Source organism: Durio zibethinus, chromosome 21 (genome assembly GCF_047325235.1).
Source record: "Durio zibethinus cultivar Kanyao isolate XHJ-2024 chromosome 21, ASM4732523v1, whole genome shotgun sequence".
Lineage (NCBI taxonomy): Eukaryota > Viridiplantae > Streptophyta > Magnoliopsida > Malvales > Malvaceae > Durio > Durio zibethinus.
Window position 1 is genome coordinate 12,496,850 of NC_143182.1, and position 21,462 is coordinate 12,518,311.

General features: G+C 28.1%; 1 protein-coding gene across 1 annotated transcript; it reads left to right on the top strand.

Moving 5' to 3' along the window:
* Positions 1-11,418: 11,418 nt before the first annotated feature.
* On the top strand, positions 11,419-20,860 carry LOC111305658 (OVARIAN TUMOR DOMAIN-containing deubiquitinating enzyme 11-like). The gene is made up of 10 exons (XM_089750327.1): positions 11,419-11,598; positions 12,213-12,381; positions 14,415-14,488; positions 15,007-15,061; positions 15,275-15,349; positions 16,736-16,809; positions 16,921-16,969; positions 19,100-19,184; positions 20,453-20,509; positions 20,651-20,860. Exons 2-10 carry the CDS (start codon positions 12,214-12,216, stop codon positions 20,692-20,694), a joined length of 681 nt encoding a protein of 226 aa, XP_089606453.1. The 5' UTR covers positions 11,419-11,598; position 12,213; the 3' UTR covers positions 20,695-20,860.
* The last annotated feature ends 602 nt before the right edge of the window (positions 20,861-21,462 follow it).

Below are 21,462 nucleotides of genomic sequence, written 5' to 3' on the forward strand. Positions count from 1 at the left end.
AATTGATTTAAACTCAAATTAATCTAAATCCAAATTCACTCGAATCCAAAATGATCCAGCAAAAATTAAATTGAGTATAATTTTACTTTATAAATATATTAATGTAATTAAAATAATAATATAGCATATTATTATTTTATTAAAATTTAATAAATTTTAAATTATCTTCCTAATAGCTTTATTTAACTTTTTCTCTTAATTATATTTAAAAAATCAAAAGCCCATTCTTTATGTTTATTCCAACAATATAACAAAAAATAACTAAATAGATAAATAATAATTTTAAAAAGAAAAATCCATAAAATATTAAAAAATTAATAATAAGTCAATAAAACTAATTATAATACAAGACACCATTAAATTAAAATGAAAAAAATTAATAATTAATGTTGGTCAATACTTGTATGAAATATCAATATGAATATTTAATAATAAATAATTAATTAATACATGAAATATTAAAAATAAATATTAAATATCATTCAACAAAAATTCATTAATATTTTTATTATGAACAAAATTAATTTTACTTTTAATGTAATAAAATTTTGTACAAGAGTTTTGTGACATTGCAAAAGTTTGCTACTTTTCTTTTATAAAATGGAAAAGAAAGGAGTTGGAAGTTAAAAGTTAAGAGGGAATTGGAAATTAGAAAAAAAAAAACTTTTTTAGAGTGTGTAATTGAGCTAAATTAAGTTGACACATTATCATATTTAAATTTAGCTTGACTCAAACTTAATTAAGTCTTATTTTTTATGCTTGAGTTTAGCTCATAATTTAATTGAGCTTCTCAAAATCAATTCAATAAGATTGATTAGGTTTGTTAAAATTGTAAATATTGATATTAAATATTATATTTTTATCATTATTTATATATATTAAATATATAAAAAATATTAAAGCTCGATTTAGCTCTATTAGGGTCGCAAACTTCTCGGATCAAATATTAAACTATTTGAATTCATTTTGATTTGTTTTTCGACTAATTCGAACTTGACTTGACAATGAATAAATCGAATTCAAATAACTCACAAATAACTTAACTCATGTCTTTCTCTTCTTTTTTTTTTTAAACCTCTAAATTAAAAGGAGTAAAAAAATTCTTTTAACATTTACAATAAATTATTAATTCTAAATAATTTTGTGAATTATCCATACATAGTTTAAGTATACCCTATAATAATATCATTTTGCTAAATGTAAAAATTTGTTTTACAATGTTTTCCTTGTGAGGTATATCAAAAAGTAGCTTTTCACACTTAATAAATTGTGTTGTATATTAAAAAGTAGCTTTTATAAGAGGATTCTTTAAAATAAACTAGTGTTGGAGCCCAGCTTCGCCCAATCTATTGTAATAACAAACACTTAGGTGCCTATTTGTTGCAATTGCAAATGGCTCAATTGTTGCATACCTATTCAACTTGTGAAGATAAGCTTCTAATATATTTGGTTATGTAAAATTATACAGGTTATAAATAAACATTGGTAGGATGATGCTATAATTCATAATTGAGATCACTAGAAAAACCCCATTATTATCATTCATATGGGAAAAAAGATTGATGAAAACTTACATAATGACCCCTCATAAGATGCTATATGGATAAATGATTCCTTGTTTGACTTCAGCAACTTTGAAAGCATTTATGCATCGCAAGGATGGATGTGTAGAGAATCTGAACTCACAGGCAACTCTTAAACTTCTATACGTTGAATCTGATATCAAACCATGAGTCCAACAGTACTTAAATGTACTAACAAAACCATAGTAGTTATCAGTAATAGCATTTACAACCTATTAATGACAAAATAAAAAAAAATCATTTGCCATTAATAATTGAAATTGCAACCATGTAATAAAAAATGTTCTCATTAATAACCCATTATCAACAAAAATCCCTTGAAATTGAAAATAGGATTCTAAACCCTAAACAATTTGAGACAATTGAAAAACACAATGACCTAAAAGTAATTTACCAAGAATATAGTCTTTTACTTTTAAACTATAGTCCTCCAAGCTCCAACTATGAAGTAAATATTACAGCCAAAACTGAGATAGAAATAACACTTGCATAACTTTCTCTAGCAATGTAGAAATATTTATGCTTGTATTATGGAAACCTTTCGAGCCAATTAATCAAAAAAGCATATGCATCTTCAACTACAAATTTACAATAGCCAGATCCAAAAAATATCTAAAGATTTCAAAATCCACTACATTAGAGTCTAAAGCAATAGAATTCATGAAGCAAGCACCTCATCAAATAAGTTACCAATTCTCCTGTCACCAATTGTATATAAATCAAATGTCATGTTTGTGTATGAAAAGCCAACACCAGTTGGAGATTCAAGGAATAGTATATTTGCCACTGATAACAATTCGAAGTAAACAATCTCAAATGAAATTAAGATAGGACATAAATAGAGAAAAAATCATAGAAGACTTACAATTGTTCCAAGCATAAGGATTCAAGTAAAAGGTTTTTCCATCAGGTATAATACAAAAAGGATCGATCTCTTCAGCTACTTCATAAGCAACAAAAAAGAACTAAGTCCTTCATTAAGCCACAAACCCCTTTCAGTTTGAAGCAAACCAACTTATAATTGTAATTGATATTTAAGCTTTCCTTCATAGATATCTTTACCAATGGCTTATAAGCTAATGAAAACCACAATCATTTACAGCCACGTAAGCTTTAGCCAGTCACCATATGAAACCTTCAACTTTATGATCTGCTCGTGTATACATGTTAATGGCTTTAAAGTCCCATCCAATCCCTTTCTCTTTTTCCTCAAATTATTGAAAACTAAGACTCCACTTGTTCCCCTCCAAACCTTGATCTATGCTTAGTTACTAATCAGTTGCTTGATCATTGCCTTTTGTGAAAGTGTGGTGGGTCATGTCCTTCATTTGTTTTCTAAGTAATATGATTTCTTGGCCTTTTCTTTATCAAATTGAGCCACTCTAAGTAGTAGTAGGTGATTTTTTTTTTAATGAAACTATTGATTAAAAATTTTAAGTTTAGAAATATGATATATGTTGGCTGATAGGGGTGAGAAAAAATATTAAAAAATTCAAAAATCGATTCAACACTATAGTGTTCGCTTCGTTTCACATCAATTTTTTTATTCGGTTCGAATCAAGTTTAGATATTAAATGTATATATAAGATTCAAATCAGATTTGGGATCGAAAAGTGAAAAATAAAAAAAAATTAAATCAAACCAAATTATATATATTTTTTAAATTTATATATTTTAAATTTTTATAAATAAAAATAATAAATCTATATCAAAATCTACTTAAATATATTAAAATTTTATATTAAAATAATATATAAAAATTAAAAAACTTAAAAATTAAAAATTAATAAATCGAACTGAATCAAATTGATAAAATTCGGTTTGAATCGAATGAAAGTTCGGTTCAAATTCAAATTAGATTTTAAATTTTCATAATATTATGCGATATCCAAAGAAAGGGAACGGAACCCAAGATGAACCGAATTGTTATTATTCCTACTAGTTGATTGGAAGAACATGGATAAAAGGAACTTGAGAGAGATCTAAGACATTTCAAATATCAGTTTCTATTCTTATTTGAATTAAAAAAAAAAAAAGAGAAAGGTCTATAATGATGAGTTACTAAAAAGGTAGCTCATAAGATATTTTGTTTTACTCCAAATTAAATAGAAAAAAATGGATTTTGGTAGTGTCCAATGTCCAGTGTCCACTAACATGGTTTAGTTGGTTTGATCTCGATTGCTAATGTAGATAATAAAACTTGACATATATTTCTCTCAACACGTGTAAACTCAATCTTACTTTCATTACACATTTTTTTTTATATTTCATATTGTCATAAATAGAATCTTGGTACTCTATGTATCCTCTTTAATATGTAACAATATTAATCACATAATCCATGTTGTGTGCCGATTGTTTTATGTTCTAACATTATCTTCTATAAAGTAATTTAATATTAAACAAATCTCAACCAACTAGGTTATTTTTTTTTTACAAATAATTAATCTATTTTAGAAAGGCACAATATATTAATTTCAAGCAAAATATAGTCCTATTTTAGAAAGGCACAATATAGTCCTTAAAAGTAAAACAGTCCTAGACGCATAAGTATGTTATTTCATTAGTTAATTTGTGATTTGATTCATTGATTTCTTGTACGAATTGTAATATTTGATTATAATTATAATTTTTTCTTTCAACCAGAACCACCAACAGATAATAAGCATATACTCAATAAAAGAGATTAGTAGACACAATGATAACTATACCTATTAATGTTTTTGGAAAGCTCATTTACCTTTTTAGCTTTTGGTTTTTTTCTTTAAAGTTTTTTCCTTATAACTCTTTTATTTAACTTAACTCAAGTTACCCTTTTTTTGTCTTGTGAGGTATGTAGCATGATAGAAGCAAAATTAATACATAGACCAAAAGTTCATGATAATAGGAAATATTAACTTTCATTCCATAACCCCAAAAGTCAGCCATCAACCTACAAAAGCTAGTTTAAAATTATAGCATTTTGAGTCTCATTTTTAACCAAAAGAACATAGTTTAAGTTTAATCATGATCTTTTCGTTATGTTTATTAAGAAATGTATCTTAATAGCCAAAATGATGTTTAAATCTAGGAATTCAAGTTTAATTTATCTACTCATAATACATTCAAATATACCAGCTTCCCATATAACCCTCAAAACCCAATGTTGTCACTTGACACATAATATAGGCCCACTTCTTCTAAACTTATTTATCCGAAAATATCTTAAGAGGATAGCAACTTGTTGCTCCTTTAATTTTCAAAAGTGTAATCATATTGTTCACTATCTAAGTAGCATTAGGCTCTATTTTTAAAATTTACAAAAATGATTAAGTCAGTGATAAGAAGCTATGACTATTTTTTGTGTGTTCTGATTTATTGTAAGAAAGGCATACAAAGCTCATGCATATTCTTATTTTCATATCATAGCACAAAGATTTTTTGTTCCTTTGAGAAAGCTCTACTGTTAGGATGAAATTTCAAAGAATAATGAGTATAAAATTTTACTAGCTTCACTGGAGCAACTTCCATTTTCTCTATTTCTTATATAGATTTTATGTTTTTTTGAAATATGCTAGGCTTTGTGCCTTTTGTTTGCATTGAGAAACAGAAGGATTAGATCATAGAAGATTTATAAATTGTATTATTTTACCTTATCTTGTATTTCTTGATTACATTTTAAGCAAAAAGTGTTTGCATAAGTTCTTCATCCAAGGAAAAAAATCCAAAAAATTCAAAGAACCAAACATAAAAAAAAATTGCTTAACAAAAAAAACAAAAAACATAAATCCATAAAAAAAATTCAAATAGAAAAATAAACCTAGAAACTACCAAAATAACAAAACACCCGCTAACATTTAATTTAATCCCTAACAATATTCAACAATACATGCATATAAAAATGCTAATTAAACAAAAAAACACAAACCAATCCATAAAAATACCCACTTCGATTACCATCCATATCATATGCAACAAATATTTTAGACAAATATTTTTAAAAAATGTAAACCTCACAACAAATATTTTAAAGAAATTAAAGATAAAAAAACATAATATTGAAAATTTTTTCTTCAATAACAAAATTGTCCCAATAAATTGAAGTCTATAACACAAAATTGTCTTAAGAAAATTAAAAAATAAATAAAACCCATATTCAATTAAAAAACTAAAAAAACCAAAAAAATTTACCCAAAACCACAAAAAAAAACCCAAAAAGAAAGGAGCAAAACACATACTAATTGCCCAAAAATGCACTAAAAAACAAACAAAAACCAAAAGTAAAAGAAAAAGAAAACACATCAACTTTGTTAATTTCGTGCTAGCATTACTCTCTTCGAAAAGCCAAAAGGAAAACACCTATCTAAAGAAACACTTTAAAAAAGAAAAAAAAAAGACATGTGAATACACTTGTCAACACACACATTAAGAAAAAAAATTTTAATGATAACACCCCGCAATAAAGAAAGCCCAAAAAAACAAAGCATGAATACACTTGTCACACTCTTATCCCATTTATGATATATTTTTATATAGGGTATATAGATATATTTACAAATTTTTTATTGAACTAATTTTAAATTATATTATATTAAATAGTAATTGTTCATTTAAACAATTTTTATTTTTTTTGTATGTTTTTAATATATGTATTAGTATTAATATAATCGTTTTTTATTAATAATGAAAACTAAATATATGAAAATTAATCATTTATTAATTATATAATACAAACACATTTGCTAGTTTTATTTATACTAAATGCATACCCTTGTGATGTTGAAAGTTAGTTTTTTTTGTTTTGACATCCTTATTCATATATTTTTTTTACAAATTTACTTAATTAATTTTTTGTTTTTCTATTTTATTTTTATTTTTGTCCTTTTCATTTTTTTATCTTTTGTTTTTATTTGATAAATTTTATGAGAAAATGAGATCAATTGATACATTCATGTGTCAACTCCATTTGGTTATTTTACCTGTTGCCTTTTTTTTTTTTAAGGTTAATAGCAATCGTACTTCTTAAATTTTAACCTAAATTCTACTTTGATTATTAAATTTTAAAAAGTTATACTCAGATTCCTAATTGCCTAGAGTTGTCTTATTTTGGTCTTTCTGTTTATAGAATTGCCTAAATCAATGGCAACTATCATATAGATACCATAATTGAGTTTAAAATATTAATTTCTTACATTAAGATATTAAATAGTACTTTATTAATATATCTTAATATAATATATATAATTAAATTAATAATAAAATATATACTTTTATATATTCTCCTAAATGGATCAAGATAGAACACCCTAAACACGCTTTTGTCTTGATTTCATCTCTTTATAAAAATAATAAATTCATCCTAACTCGATCAATATTTAAAGAAATTGGCCCATATTGGACTGAAATTTATCGAAACTTGTCATAAACGAATTATTTTGACATTTCTATTAATCAACACTTTTTGTTGCAACATTTATCTAATTAAAAAAAAAGATGAAATGGAAAAAAAAAACTAAATAGGGTTGAGACAAATTAAAACTTATTGAATATTAATTGTTTTATCATCCATTTCAATTGGCTTATTTTGTTATAAAATTTGTCTAGTTAAACACAAAATAAATAAATAAATAAATAAAGGTGCAACATAGATACCTCCATTGACATTATTTTCTTATAAAATTTATCTAGTTTTAAAAAATAAACAATAAATGGAAAAAGTAAAAAAAGAAAAAAAGAGAAAAAAGCTACCCACTATTTGTTTGGTTGGGTCAAAACCTATTGGATACAAATTATTTTGCTATCCTTATTTATTGACTCATTTTGTTGCAAAATTTATTTAATTAAAACAAAGGTGAAAGGAAAAAAATAAAATTGAGATATCACATGAACACTTTTATTGAGTTTTCTCATAAAACTTATCTAAATTGAAAACTAAAAAAATCAAAAGCCGAAAAAAGCTTTAAAAACAAAAAAAAAAGAAAAAAAAAACATATGGTACCATGTCGACATCTCGAATGAGGGTTAACAAAATTCAAAATGAATAAAATTTATATAATGATGAATGGATGAATTACATTTTAATTATGTATAAATGTAATATTTTTTTAAAATTAAGATATTAAATAATAACATTATTAATATAAAACACATATATAAATATAAAACTAATAAATAATTAAAATATAATTTTTATATATATTCAAAATAAGATGAAACATTCTATACTCGCCTTTAACCTGATCTCAATTTTAAAAAAGAAAAAACTTCGATACGATTATGAATTTTATAAAAGTCTATACATATTGAATTGAGATAAATCAAAATCAATGGGAAATGGATTATTTTGTCATCTCTACATTTACTATTTTTTCTTACAAAATTTATCTAATTAAAAAAAGTTATAAACTTAAAAAAACAAAAGAAGTTGCCAAAAAAATCAAATGAAGATATCATATGCATTTATTAAATTAAGATATTAAATAATAAATTTATTAATATGATATATAAATATAAAATTAAATAAATAATAAAAAATATATCTATGTACACCTGGACGATATGAAACATCATAAATTCACATTTGACTTGACCACAATTTAAAAAAAAAAATCTTGTTTTGATCCCAAATTTATAAAAACACACTTATTGGATTCAAACAAATTTAAACTAATTGAATAAGAGTTGTTGAAATCACATGTATACATTCGTCGTTTTTTTTAATTGATCTAATTTTAAAAAAAAGATAAAAAAAAACAAAAAAAGGAAAAAAGTTGAATCTTTTTCTTTATCCTTAGAAAAAAATATTTATTAACTATAAATAAAAAACAAAAAACAAAAAAAAAATAAATAAGGCGACAAATGGTAGAATACATATCCAACATTTTTTTCTTTTAGATGCATTTTTTAAAAAATATTTATATTTTATTATATGTTGTTAGCTTTTTAGGTTAGATGGTGATCAAAAAAAGGGATGAATTGGATCTCTTTAAATTCTTCTCAAACAATGATTTCAATATAGTTGAATGAAAATTAAAACAATAAGCACTTTTGATGAAAATATAATGCAAACAATAACAATTAGTGAATCTAAAATCAAATATAAACAACAATAAATTGTAACAAGATAGGGATAGAGAAATCAAACACAATGATTTATAGAGGTTCGATCCTTCTTCACAAGGCACCTACGTCCTCTCTTCTTGGTTGTCCACACCAAGGCTTCAATCCATTATTCTTGAATTGAAAATACAACATATCTTTTTCTTTCTAAGGCTTAAGATAGAAACCTCTACCTTTTGTAGTATTTTGCCCAATCTCACTACAAAGCTCTCAAGAGGATATCCCACCTCTTGTTCTCTTCCACCCTTGTATATCAAAGGTAATTTTACAAACAATAGAACAACATCTCTAAGGCTAAGTGTTTGCTAAGTTTAAGTACAAGAAAATGATGAATGAACAATAAATAAAAATTGGATACAATAAATACAAAAATATGGACTTTGAAGCTCTAAAAACTCTTGATTCTTTGAGAGAATGAAAATGTGGCTTATTAGCTCTTGTTCTTTTGATTCATCAAACTTCTTGGTGTGTTGGAGTGCCCAATTTATAGAGCAATTGAAGAAGTAGCCGTTGGGGAAGCTTAGAGTGAAGAAATGCTCGTTGGAATGATGAAAAAATAAGCGTTGGAGTGCCCACACCCAGAACTGATCGACCCCTTCCATGAAGAGATTGATTGGTTCATGTTTTGAACTAATTTGCATTTGAAAATCATGACCCAATCAATCCCTTCCATGAGGGGATCGATCCTGTCAGCTACTGGGTGGTTATTTCCTGTTTTGTACTCTACTAACTAATTTGACCATAACTTGAGTTATACAAATTTAAATTATAAACCGTTTGAAGATTTTGAAACTAGATTTAAAGAGCTTTCTATCCATATAAAGTGATCAACTAATTCACTGTGTACGAATTATAGTGAATTTTCAAATTTACCCTTTGTGCAGTTTTCTAGACAATTACAGTGTGTCTAATAAAAATTCTAAATCTTTTCTTAAAAAATTTGAATTTTCATTTTGTTTAATCCATTAGAAAGTAGACTCAAAAAGCTTTCCAACCATATAAATTTTAAATATTAAAACCTTGTGAATTTATACAGAAAAATAAAACAAATTCAATGTTGAAAAATTTTGTTCTTGTAAAATAACTTCCTTAAGTTAATCTATTCTCAAAACCAATATTATTAAAATTGTATTAAGTACAAAATGAATAAGTTCACTTTAAAAACAACAATTGGACTTTCATTTAAACTCAAATAAATAATTTTTAAAGGAAGATTTGGTTTGAGAAATATGACACCAAGAAATGTTTGTTTAAACTTTGAAAATCATATTATTTATTTAGTATCAAAATATAAAACTTAAGAACATGTACTAAATAAATCTTTTTCAAAATCTTGATCAAATTTATTTAACTTTAATATTTTGTCATTTCAAAATAAAGATCAATTCAAGGCTAACATATGTCTTAATGTATGTTTTATTTATGGTATAAATATATATTATTTTTATGTTGTCAAATTCTTTTAATGAAAAAATATTTTCTTAAATAATTTTTATCATTTAATAAATTATTATTTTAAATTTTCGTTCTTACCTTTTCATTTATAAAAGTAATTGATAAATTTAATTTATGTACAAAATAAATATTAAATAAAATAAGTGTTAATAAATATTTAATTTATTATTGGATTTAGTCCAAATAATAAATAAAAAATTTAGAACATCATTTTTTAAGGATGAGCATAAGTTGGCTCAAATCGAAGTCGATTGAATTTGGACAAATCTTTTTAATTGTGACAATGTTGATAAAGAAATTGATTTAGTGGATTATTTCGATCTATTTTTTATTTTTAAAATTAATAATGAACCTATTGAATTAATTAACTTGTTTTTAATAAATTTTAAAATATATTATATAATATAAATATATAAAAATATTTTATTTGTATTTTTAAAAATAAAAAATATAAAATTAGTGACAAAATCATATAATGAATTTTATTGAGCGAAAATGTTGTAAAATTATTATTCAAAATTAATAATAAAAGAATAATAAAAAAATTTCAAAATTTCAATCGAACCTATCAATTTTACTTCGATTTGATTATTTTTAATTATTAAAAATTGATTGATTCGATTTTTTTATAAGAGGTCTGTCAAATTGGTTTTCGTACTTTTTAAATTCGAACCGATTGTTCATTTCTATTTTTTATAGATGGTTTAGTCCATTTTAAAAACGTTGGGCTTAAATCCTCAGTCCATCGATACTCTTCAAATGGATCAACCCGAATGACATATTCTGAAATTGTTTTCGATTGAAAGAATAAAATGAATATTGAACAGATGTCACTCACTACTTCTTCTGGAAATGAATGAAAATTTTTGTAACATTCAGATTAAGAAATCTCCGTGTGGCCAATTGCGTGTTGGTTTCTTGTTTGGAATTAAGACAGAATGACGTTTGGACAGTCTCCAAATCCTCGAAAACCCAAAGCCTCGATATATATATTTTTTTAATTCGATAATTCGTGTCTCCAAATCCCAAAAACCCAAAGTTCCACAAAATTTTTTAAAAAGTTTGATAATTTATATATTTATATAATATAAAATATAAAAATTAAATAAAAATATAAAAATATTTTTTAAATTTTATTAAATTTATTTATAATTTTTATTAAAAATATAATTTTTGTTAAAATTTTGAGTAGTATATTTTTGTATCTTTTATTTAATTACCGTAACTATTTTCTTCCTTTCCCCACGTCTTATACATGTCCAAGTAAAGCTGTTAATGCTATAGTCCACGGCCTACAACTATTTTTACCATTCCATTTTCTTGATTTCCATTAAATCTTTATGTAAAAGAAACTTGATATGATTACAAAACTTTTCGGCTTCAGCTAAGAAGATCTAACAAAATATTCAATCCTACATCAACCAATTCTCAATTCTCAAAGTTCTTCAGTTTTTTAATCCGGGTATTCTCTATTTCCATTTTTTTTTTTTTTTGGTTTTTTGTGGCTATGGCTATTTATGTTTTTTATCCTTGCCTCTGTCATATTGGGATAACTTATGCTCTGATTGGTTGGTGAGAAAATGGAAGAAAAATTATAATTAAAGGAAATTCATTGTTAATTTGAATCATCTGCTTCTGTTTAGTATAAACTTCTCTTAATTCAGTTCAGCTAAGGTTAACAATCCTAGCCTTTTTACTCTTTAATATGCTTGTGTTGGATATAAGAAAAGCTATGAAAGGAGCCATATTTTGTCTTTTATTTTCTGGGTTTTTAGGTAAAATTCGATATTTCTAACATACCCCATGTAGGATCTGGATTGCTTGGAATTTTGAAGTCATTCTTTTAGGGATTTCTTTATTTTGATGATTTTCTGTTAAGCTTGTGTAAAATTACATTGTTATAAGTAATAATTTATTCTTGTAGTATGAGAGATTGATAATTTAACAGTCTGGTCTAGAATTCTGTTTGCCAATTTGGATGGTTATCAACCTTTTTGTATTAGTATATTTGATGGCTTAATATATAGAATTCCTGTAATCTCATGTTTTCTTGACTACATGTTGTTATTGAGATAGTATGAGTGAAGGCTACAGGAATGCAAGTGCAAGCTCCAGCTCAAGTTTGAATAGCAGTCTCCAAGATACAGAGGATGATCAAACCGTAGCAAACATCTTAGCAGAAGAGGAAAACTTGCACAACGATGGCCGGCTTGCAAAAAGACTCTCTCATTTGGATTCCATTCCGGTATAATCATCTCTACCTCTTATTCATTGGTTGTTCACCTTGTTGAAGAAAATTTTTGCATTGTTTTAAAATTGTACCTCATGGCATAAACATAATAGTTTTGGACTTCTCTTTGGTCCCAAGAGGACTATGTTCTGCTGACTGCTGAGTGAGATGCTACCCTTTCGAAACTTTGGGAATTATTATTGTGGAAACTAAATGTATATTGAAAAACTGCTTATTATGAATTATACAAGAATCTTAGGTTTATATACAACTAACTAGGGGTTAAACTAGGAAACTAAATCTTCTTTAATTCTAGGAATACAAATACTTAATTCTAGAGATACAAATATAAATATACAGATTACAAGATTACAACCAGCTGTAAATAAGTGTTTTCCCACACTCCCCCTCAAGCTGGTGAATAGGTGTTTTCCATTCCCAGCTTGGAAATAATTTCTTGAAATATTGCACTGCTGAGACTTTTAGTCAACACATCTGCAAGTTGACCCTTGGTTGATACATAAGGTGTACAAATCAACTCACTATCTAGTTTCTCCTTTATGAAATGCCGGTCTACTTCAATGTGTTTTGTTCTGTCATGTTGCACAGGATTGTGTGCAATGCTTATTGCAGACTTGTTATCACAGTAGAGTCTCATTGGTCCATCCCACTTGATCTTCAACTCTTCTAGGATAATCTTTAACCATAGTAGTTCACAAATTCCTTGAGCCATTGCTCTGAACTCTGCTTCAGCACTTGATCTTGCCACCACATTTTGTTTTTTACTCCTCCAAGTCACAAGATTACCACCTAAGAAAGTGCAGTAGCCTGAAGTGGATCTTCTATCGGTTATTGAACCTGCATAATCAACATCTGTATATGTTTCTAGAACTAACCCCGAATTTCTTTTGAATAAGATACCTCTCCCAGGATTGGCCTTCAAATAGTGCAATATACAGTAGACAGCCTGTAGGTGCACTTCTTTAGGACTATGCATAAATTGACTTACCACACTTACAGCATATGCTATATCAGGTCTAGTATGTGAGAGATAAATGAGTCTTCCAACTAATCTTTGGTACATCTTTCTATTTACAGCAGCATCTTCATTAGCTTCTCCAATTTTATGATTAGGATCTATAGGGGTATTTGCAGGTTTACATGCAAGCTTCCCAGTTTCCTTCAGAAGATCCATCACATACTTATACTTAATTCTAGAGATACAAATATAAATATACAGATTACAAGATTACAACCAGCTATAAATAAGTGTTTTCCCACAATTATTGTAATATGTGCCAATTATTGTTGAAAAACCGGATATATTGCTAACAGCATGGTGCTTCCAGAGAAAAATTATTTTACATCATGTTATTTTCATAATTTATTTCTAAGATGCTAGCACTATTTCTTTCTCTGCTTGTTATCAATTCAGTACCTTCATTCTAAGGTTTTCTTTTCCATTATTATTGCATATTCACTGTTGAGTGAATCAGTGTTTCTCATAGTGTGATATAGATCATTGATCTTTTAAATTGGTGAAAATATGTTCTTTGTGCACTTTTTTCTGTTGCAATTTTATGCAAACTCAAAGTACAAGTGTAGCATCACTCTGACAGTATGATCTTTTTGTAGCTTTTTATATTAAATGTACATTTGTACCATAGAGCACACTTTGCATTTGTAGGCATTATAGGATTATTACTAGGAAGGGTAATATTGTCCTTCTGTCTGTTCATGCCTCTTACCGTAGATATGGGGGTCTACGAAAGAGTAAGTTCATGCCCTAATGTTTCCCTTTTATCTCTCTCTCACTTGATGGTAGGAAATTGCAAATTCAATCTAACATGGTTTTCATGAAACTATACTGCCTCTTTTTGCTCCAATGTTTTATGATTAATTCAATGTTTCTCCTCAACTTCATTACTTACTAATTGACTAGCACGTGCTAGAAAAAGTTGTAAAGTTTTCTTATTTTCTCTTCTGAAATCAGGATAGTCTTTGTTATATTAACTGTCTAATCACTCACCTTATCATTTTGTTGACAGCTTACTCCTCGTGTCAATGGGGAAATACCTGATGTGAATGATGCAACCTTAGACCATGAACGGCTGTCTGAAAGGTTTTGATCTTATCGTATGCACTATATCAATTTCTTGTTGATTGTTTTATTTTAAATTGTTCACTACCTATAGTCTGCTCCGATTTAGCCTTTTTTTAGAAAGAAAAAATTGCTTTGGACTTCATTTTAGTCTTTAATTCTGTGGTTACTGCATGCTATGATGTTTAATTTGCCTTTTCTTTTGAAAAAAACTTTGTGGTTTCTTTCCATTTTGCCTGAAGGTCTCTCGAATTTTGTTCCTCTTAATTCGCATCATGTTCAAAAAAATATTTTGAGCTAGTGATTTTAATAATCTGGTGTGGAATATGGCTCTTAAAACCACATTGCCATCCTTATTGGGTCTGTATTTTCTAATTTTGTGGTTACTTACAGGTAAAATATGACATAAAGATACTTCCTGGCATGATAGTTGAAAATTTTGCCTTTGACATCTGACCTTTCATACTCTACATTTCAGTTATCCATATAAATTGGTTTGTGTTTATTTGGTTATGATTTTTTTTTTTTTTTGGTTTCAGGTTGGCCACCTATGGTTTAACTGAATTGCAAATTGAGGGTGATGGAAATTGCCAGGTCTTTCATTTTGTACTATGATTAGTCCTTTCTCTAGCATCACCTTTTATACTCGCATTTATCATGCTTTATATTTCCATAGGCAGATGCACAGATATGCAACAATGATATTTCAATATGAAAGTCATTGAAACTTGGCATAATTTCTGTTTTCTTTATCTGCATCTGCTGTTTTTCTTGATAAATCTTCTATTATGATGTCTTTTTTGATAGTTTCGAGCATTAGCAGATCAGCTGTTCCGCAATCCAGGCTACCACAAACATGTTAGGAGGCAGATTGTCAAGCAGGTAAGATGCTGCTTCACAAAAGCAAACATCTCTTACCTTATTTTCGGATGTAATTCTGTTAGATAAACATTAGTTATAGTGATAAGAACAAAAGAACCCTTTCCTTTACAAATACTTGGACTTGTTATTTCTCCTCATTGAAATAGGAGATGGTCATATCTTTATTTTTAGCATTTTTTCCCTGCTTTTGTTTGTGAGATTTATTGTGTCTCTGTATATATGGGCAAACATGAACACATGAGAAAACAAAAGGTCTGACTTTGATATGTGCAATTTGTAGCACCATCTTGGGAATAAGGTTTTCTTTTACTAACTTGTATTGTAATACACATCGATACAAGTTCAAAATATAAAAGATTTCCATGTATTTGTGTAGATATGTACCTACACATTTATGATGCCTAGAGAGAACAAGAGCATATATTGTTTGTTGATAATATAATATATATATATATATATACCCAAACTATAGTCCAATGTTTGATTTGGTACCTAAAGTTTAAAAATGCACAATTAGGTAATTGAACAATGCTTCTTTTTATGAGTTTGCCAATGAGACTAACACTGTTAGTCAAATGGGTCTTATGTCCAAAAACAACCAATAAAAACATGTCATCTGTCTAAAAAAGTGCTATGTCATTTTCATCTTTCTTTTTGATTCTTTTATTAATTTCTTTTATAGTTTTGAATTAAAAATTTTAAAATTGGAAAGAATTTTTTTCTTTTTTAATTAAAAAATTCCAAATCAAATATTTCTTATGTTGAACTTTTATCAAGATGCATTTATTTTCATAATTATAAAGGATATATTATAAAATTAAATGCAGGTATCAACATAGTATTTACATTTATCATATTAAACACATGTCTGTCCCCATTTTTGCAACTTCATGGGATAAATATTTGTCTGACAAGAAACTTAAGCCTGTCTAAATTCTCAATTTGACACAAAATAACTTTTGAAAAAACTTTATATGATTTCTTTGAAAAGAATTTAAAGCAATTAGTAATCACGCTTTAAAAAAGTTAGCATTTTCCAAAGTTATATATTTGGTGGAGTATATTGCATGAATGTGGATATTGGAGTTAAAATCATTTTTAGGTGCTCAAATTTCTCTTGCAGACAATTTTGTAGCCATCCTCCAAGTTTAGTTTCTTATGGTCTCTGATCATTAATCATTTTGTGTCTCTCTCTCTCCCCCCTCTTTTTATTTTTAGGTAGTATGAACCTTAATACAGATATTCTAGTGTCATATTTTTATTTCAGCTTTACTATAATGTGAGCTAGATAAGCACTAAGTGAAGTGAGATTAGAAATATCGTTTTTATGGTTATATTTACTCTCTATTGTTCTTTTATTTTTCTTTTTAATTTCTTAATTTTCAGCTAAAACATTCCAAAAAGTTGTATGAAGGTTATGTCCCAATGAAGTACAAAGGCTACCTGAAAAAGATGAAAAAGTGAGATATTGATTCTTGTTGACTTTCTCCCTGAAGAATAGAAAAGATTTTTTAATGATCTCAAATGAGTAATTGCTAACTCATTTAGTGCAAAATTTTTTGTTCCACTAGATCTGGGGAATGGGGAGATCATGTCACTCTTCAAGCAGCTGCTGACCGAGTAAGTTGAAATTTCATCTTCTTGATTCCTTAGAATCACTTGTTATTATTGCCCCCTTGAAATGCATTTTTTCCAAGCTTTTGTCTATTGTTTGTATCATATTATAAATAGCTAGGGCCCAAAACGAGCAAAGCAGAGCATCTCTATGTTCGGCCTCCGCTCGGCTAAGTTTTATCGATCTAGAACACGAGCTGAGCTTTACATGAACTAAAAGACCTTGTTCGAACTCTGCTTGTTTAGTTTAGCTAAGTTTCGAGCTGGACTCAAGCTCTTAACAAGCTTGTGGCTTAAGTTAAAAAAAGACTAACTGGTCTTTAAGTCCTCAAAAAGCAAATGTTTGGCTCACTTTATGTGGGCCCAGCATGTGAAGACCATTATTGCCGATTGACTTGTGGGACAAAGGTGACTTTTTTTTTTTAATTTTTTTATAGAAACCATGGCTCTTTATTCTCACTTGTTCTTTTGATGTGAGATGGTGGGTAGAATAACTTCTTTCAAGTCTCATTTTTTATCACTAGTGGTCATTTTGGGTTTATCAAAATTTAATCTACAAGAATAATTTTTATAAAAATTATGGATGATTTTAATATATGTAATATATACTTTCTAATGTTGTAAATATTAAGTTGTGTTTTGAACTTAGAAGATATTAAAGCTTAAAAGTAGTAACTTGAAAAGGACTAAACAAGCTCTTATTGAGATTTTAGCAAACTTGTTCATGACAGCTTATCAAGCATGTTCATGAGTGTAAATGAGCCGAGCTTCCCTATGTTTAAGTTTTGTTCATTTATTAATCGAACCAAAAAATATTGTTTGAATTCATTTGTTAAGCTTCATAAACGAACATAAACAAGATCTAACTTAACTTGTTCACGAGCTAGTCATAATGCACTCTGTTCATTTACCCCAACAAATAGCTCAGATTTTCTACTATGTCTGAAATTTGAAGAGTTATGCTGGCCAAAAGCAGCTAAAGTCAAGCTGACATAGGCCATGGCATTAAACTCTACTTTGTCTGCAACCTTTGTAGGGGAAAGCCTTGTCTACCACATTTAACTTGCGGATTCTACTCTTGTATTGAACTTATAAAAAACAGGTTACATTAGTATATTAAGCTGCATTAGAGTTTTTCCATCCTTAAAACTGAATCAGTTTCCTAGAGTTTTTATGTCATTAATATCCTCTGTGGACCTGTTAAACTTTCTCTGCTACTTACATTCAAAATGATGGCCTTAAAAGTCCTTTTTGGTTTGATAAATCATGTCAGAGAAATGACTCTGTGAATAACTATTTCGGATAAATTCTTTTAATGAGCACATGTTTCAGCATTGTTGTCATTGCATACCAGTTAATGTCTTGTACAGATATCAACAAACATACTCGCTGTCTATTAGAAAAGGCCTTTGTAAGATCCTTTAAAAGTTGTTTGAGTAAATGACCTGGATCTTATGTTGTACAATAGCTTCTTGGATAGAAATGGTGATGGACTGCCACATTTTCATTATTAAGCTATGTTTGGGGTTTCATATTTATATAAGGGCTTTTTTATTATTATAATTTAAACATTAGAAATTTCTCTTTCTATATTGTTTTATTCTTCCTTGGTTCTCTTCTTTCTTTATTCTTCTTTCTCCTCCCCTGTTTCTATTTCTTCCCCCAATTCTCCTTATTTTCCATTTAGCCTCCTTTACTCTTGCTGTATCATCTTTCCCTAAACCCACTATACATCAATTTTGGTATTAGTGCTGCTCTGTGTGCCTAAGGTTATATTGGGAATTCATTTTTATACAAGGGTATATCACTATGCTTACTGTAAATACTAAATACTTTGGTTTGTAGTTTTAGGCAGCTTTGGAATTATTGGAATGTTGAACCTAGAATTTTCTCTCCCTAAAGTTTTCTTTCTTCCTTTTCCTTCCGATTTGCTTTTGTGCTCCATTCGTCCTTGTTTCTCCTTATTTCTCTGCTTATCCTCCATTTCTCTCTCTACCCTATCTTTTCGAACATGTTCATCAAGTGGTTTATGGAGATAGGATAAAATTAGTTGCACACCTACAAGGTTATTCTATCTATTAGCTGTTTTATTGAGTTTTCAGCTTTTAACGATGACCTTTGTGTCATCAACTGCAGTTTGGAGCCAAAATTTGTCTTGTCACCTCTTTTCGTGACGCTTGCTACATTGAGATCATGCCCAAAGAAGCAAGTCCTACTAGAGGTAGGTGTTATTTCTCTGTCTTGCCTGAATTCTCTTGTTGCTATCCTTTCTGTTACTTGATATAAATTTCATATCTTATTAACTTAAATCCAGCTTGCTTTCTTCTCTTATATTAGTTTTATTTTGAGTACTGGTAATAACCTTTCTTACCTACGTGAAGTGGTTAATAATAAGAAACTGTCTTTTCACATGACCATCAATAGTTATAGTACATAGAGGATATGATTAACCTTATGCAAAGCCAAGGTTTGCCTTGCTTGCTTCTATTTTTAATCAAGCCTACTCTTAGTAGAAGTAAAATAATATTCATTTGGTAGTAATATTTTAAAATGGTTTTGAATTAAATATCTGTAAATGATGATTATCTGATTGTGTTGGTTGCCCACCCTATAATTTATTCAAATACCACATCAAAAGAAATGCAAGTGAAACCCTATCTGGTTGTTTACACTCCCCTGACTATCTAACTATGTTGTCCATACCCTTTCACCGAAGACTAGGAGGTTATTCCCCATCCAAAGAACTGTGGCAAGCATAAATATTTACACATCTTTTCTTCGTTTATAGCAGTTGCTAGATGCTTGAAATTTGCTTCAACTACTTCCCAAGACTTGAGTAATCAATGCAAGAAAAACTAGCAATGAACTGCAGGAATTTTTGGCAGAATCAATATTGGCATTGAACACAAGCAAATCTTAAGGAAACAGGCAATTACTCAACAAAGAGCATAGAAGTGTGCTTTTAAAATAGTTGCATTAGCCAGGGACTTAAGATCACAGGGGTTACGGTATCCATTAAGTGTAGGAATTAGTGCTTAACGTTCGCCCAAGCAGCACATAAAATTTATGCTCAACAGATTTTCTCAAATTTAAAAGTTGGAATGGATAAATTTCAAGCAATAATAGGAACTGCTGGAGATGATTTTCTGCTGTGTCCTTTTGACATGTGTGTGAGTTATTCCTCAATCAACCATATCAATTAATATAATTTGTTGTATTCAATTGTTACTTGGATTTGTTTGGAACCTTGTTAAGTTTTTGCATAAAAGGTATATACTAGTACTATATTGCCAATCATACATCTTCTCATTCTCCAATCATAAAGTCCCAACTAGCAGATCCAGTATTCATACCAGGCAATATGACCCTTATTTTATCAGCTGATGCTAATGGTTTTTAAGAAAATCTTTATCTGAGCTGCCTGTTTTTCATTTAATTTACTTGTTTTTGAAATCTCTAAGTGACGGTAAACATTGTTGTGTATTTCAGAAGTTTGGCTAAGCTTCTGGAGTGAAGTACATTACAATTCATTGTATGCAAGTGGAGGTGAAACCACTTTACTAGTTTCATTTCTTTTTCTTCACCTTTTACCCTATTGTTTCTGTGGCATCAGTCATATTAATTATAAACTCCATCCCTCACTGGATATATATATATATATATATATATATATATATATGTTTACAGATGTTCCCACCAGAGCACCAAGAAGAAAGCATTGGCTTTTTTAGGATTTATGGCTCATTCACAGTTTATATTTCTGCTGCATGTACATCTTCTTTACCTTTATACATACTACCTTGGAAACTAGAGCCTGCTGTTGTAATCTTATAGCTATTTGATAACTAAAATTTTACTTTGTATACAAATAATAATAAAGTATTGATTGTGCAGTCACTTTCACTTAGCAAGCATCCTAATTTGTACCACTAGGAGCTTGGGTAGAAACTATATATTATGGTAAAACTAGATAAAATTTAGACTTGAAAATTTTAAACCCGATAACATGGAACAAAAATTATATAAAAATGTAATTTAGTAAAAATTATATATGGATTTGACAAAATCTATATAAATATTTTTAATGTTTCTATTTAACATGTATTTGACAATAAATAAATTTGTCATATCCTAATACTGAATTTAAAAGGTACTTTTATCTTAATCCCTCCAATAAATATACACGTAATACACTAAATATATACTAGTAGTAAATTTCTTCCACTACTAGTCTTTCAATTGTAAAAACTCCTATAATGAATTAATTTGTCCAAAATTATCATAATTTATTACTCGGACCATAGCCATTGATAACTTAGTACTTCTGCCATCTCCATGCAATCTGTAATAAACAAATTTGAAGGTTTGTATGTTGGGCTGTCCAATTAATTTCATCCCTGATGTTACAAGGATGATCACTATAAACGTAAGCACATATGATCTCCAAGTTGCTGGCTACATTGATGCCAAGTTTCCCATGTTGGAGATGGGCGACCAGG

Bases quoted from the DNA above. Each gene is read 5' to 3' on its own strand.
- LOC111305658 (XM_089750327.1), top strand. From the start codon at position 12,214: ATGAGTGAAGGCTACAGGAATGCAAGTGCAAGCTCCAGCTCAAGTTTG. The intron at 14,489-15,006 runs GTTTTGATCTTA...TTTTGGTTTCAG, and splicing joins CATGAACGGCTGTCTGAAAG to GTTGGCCACCTATGGTTTAA. The intron at 16,810-16,920 runs GTGAGATATTGA...TTGTTCCACTAG, and splicing joins TACCTGAAAAAGATGAAAAA to ATCTGGGGAATGGGGAGATC.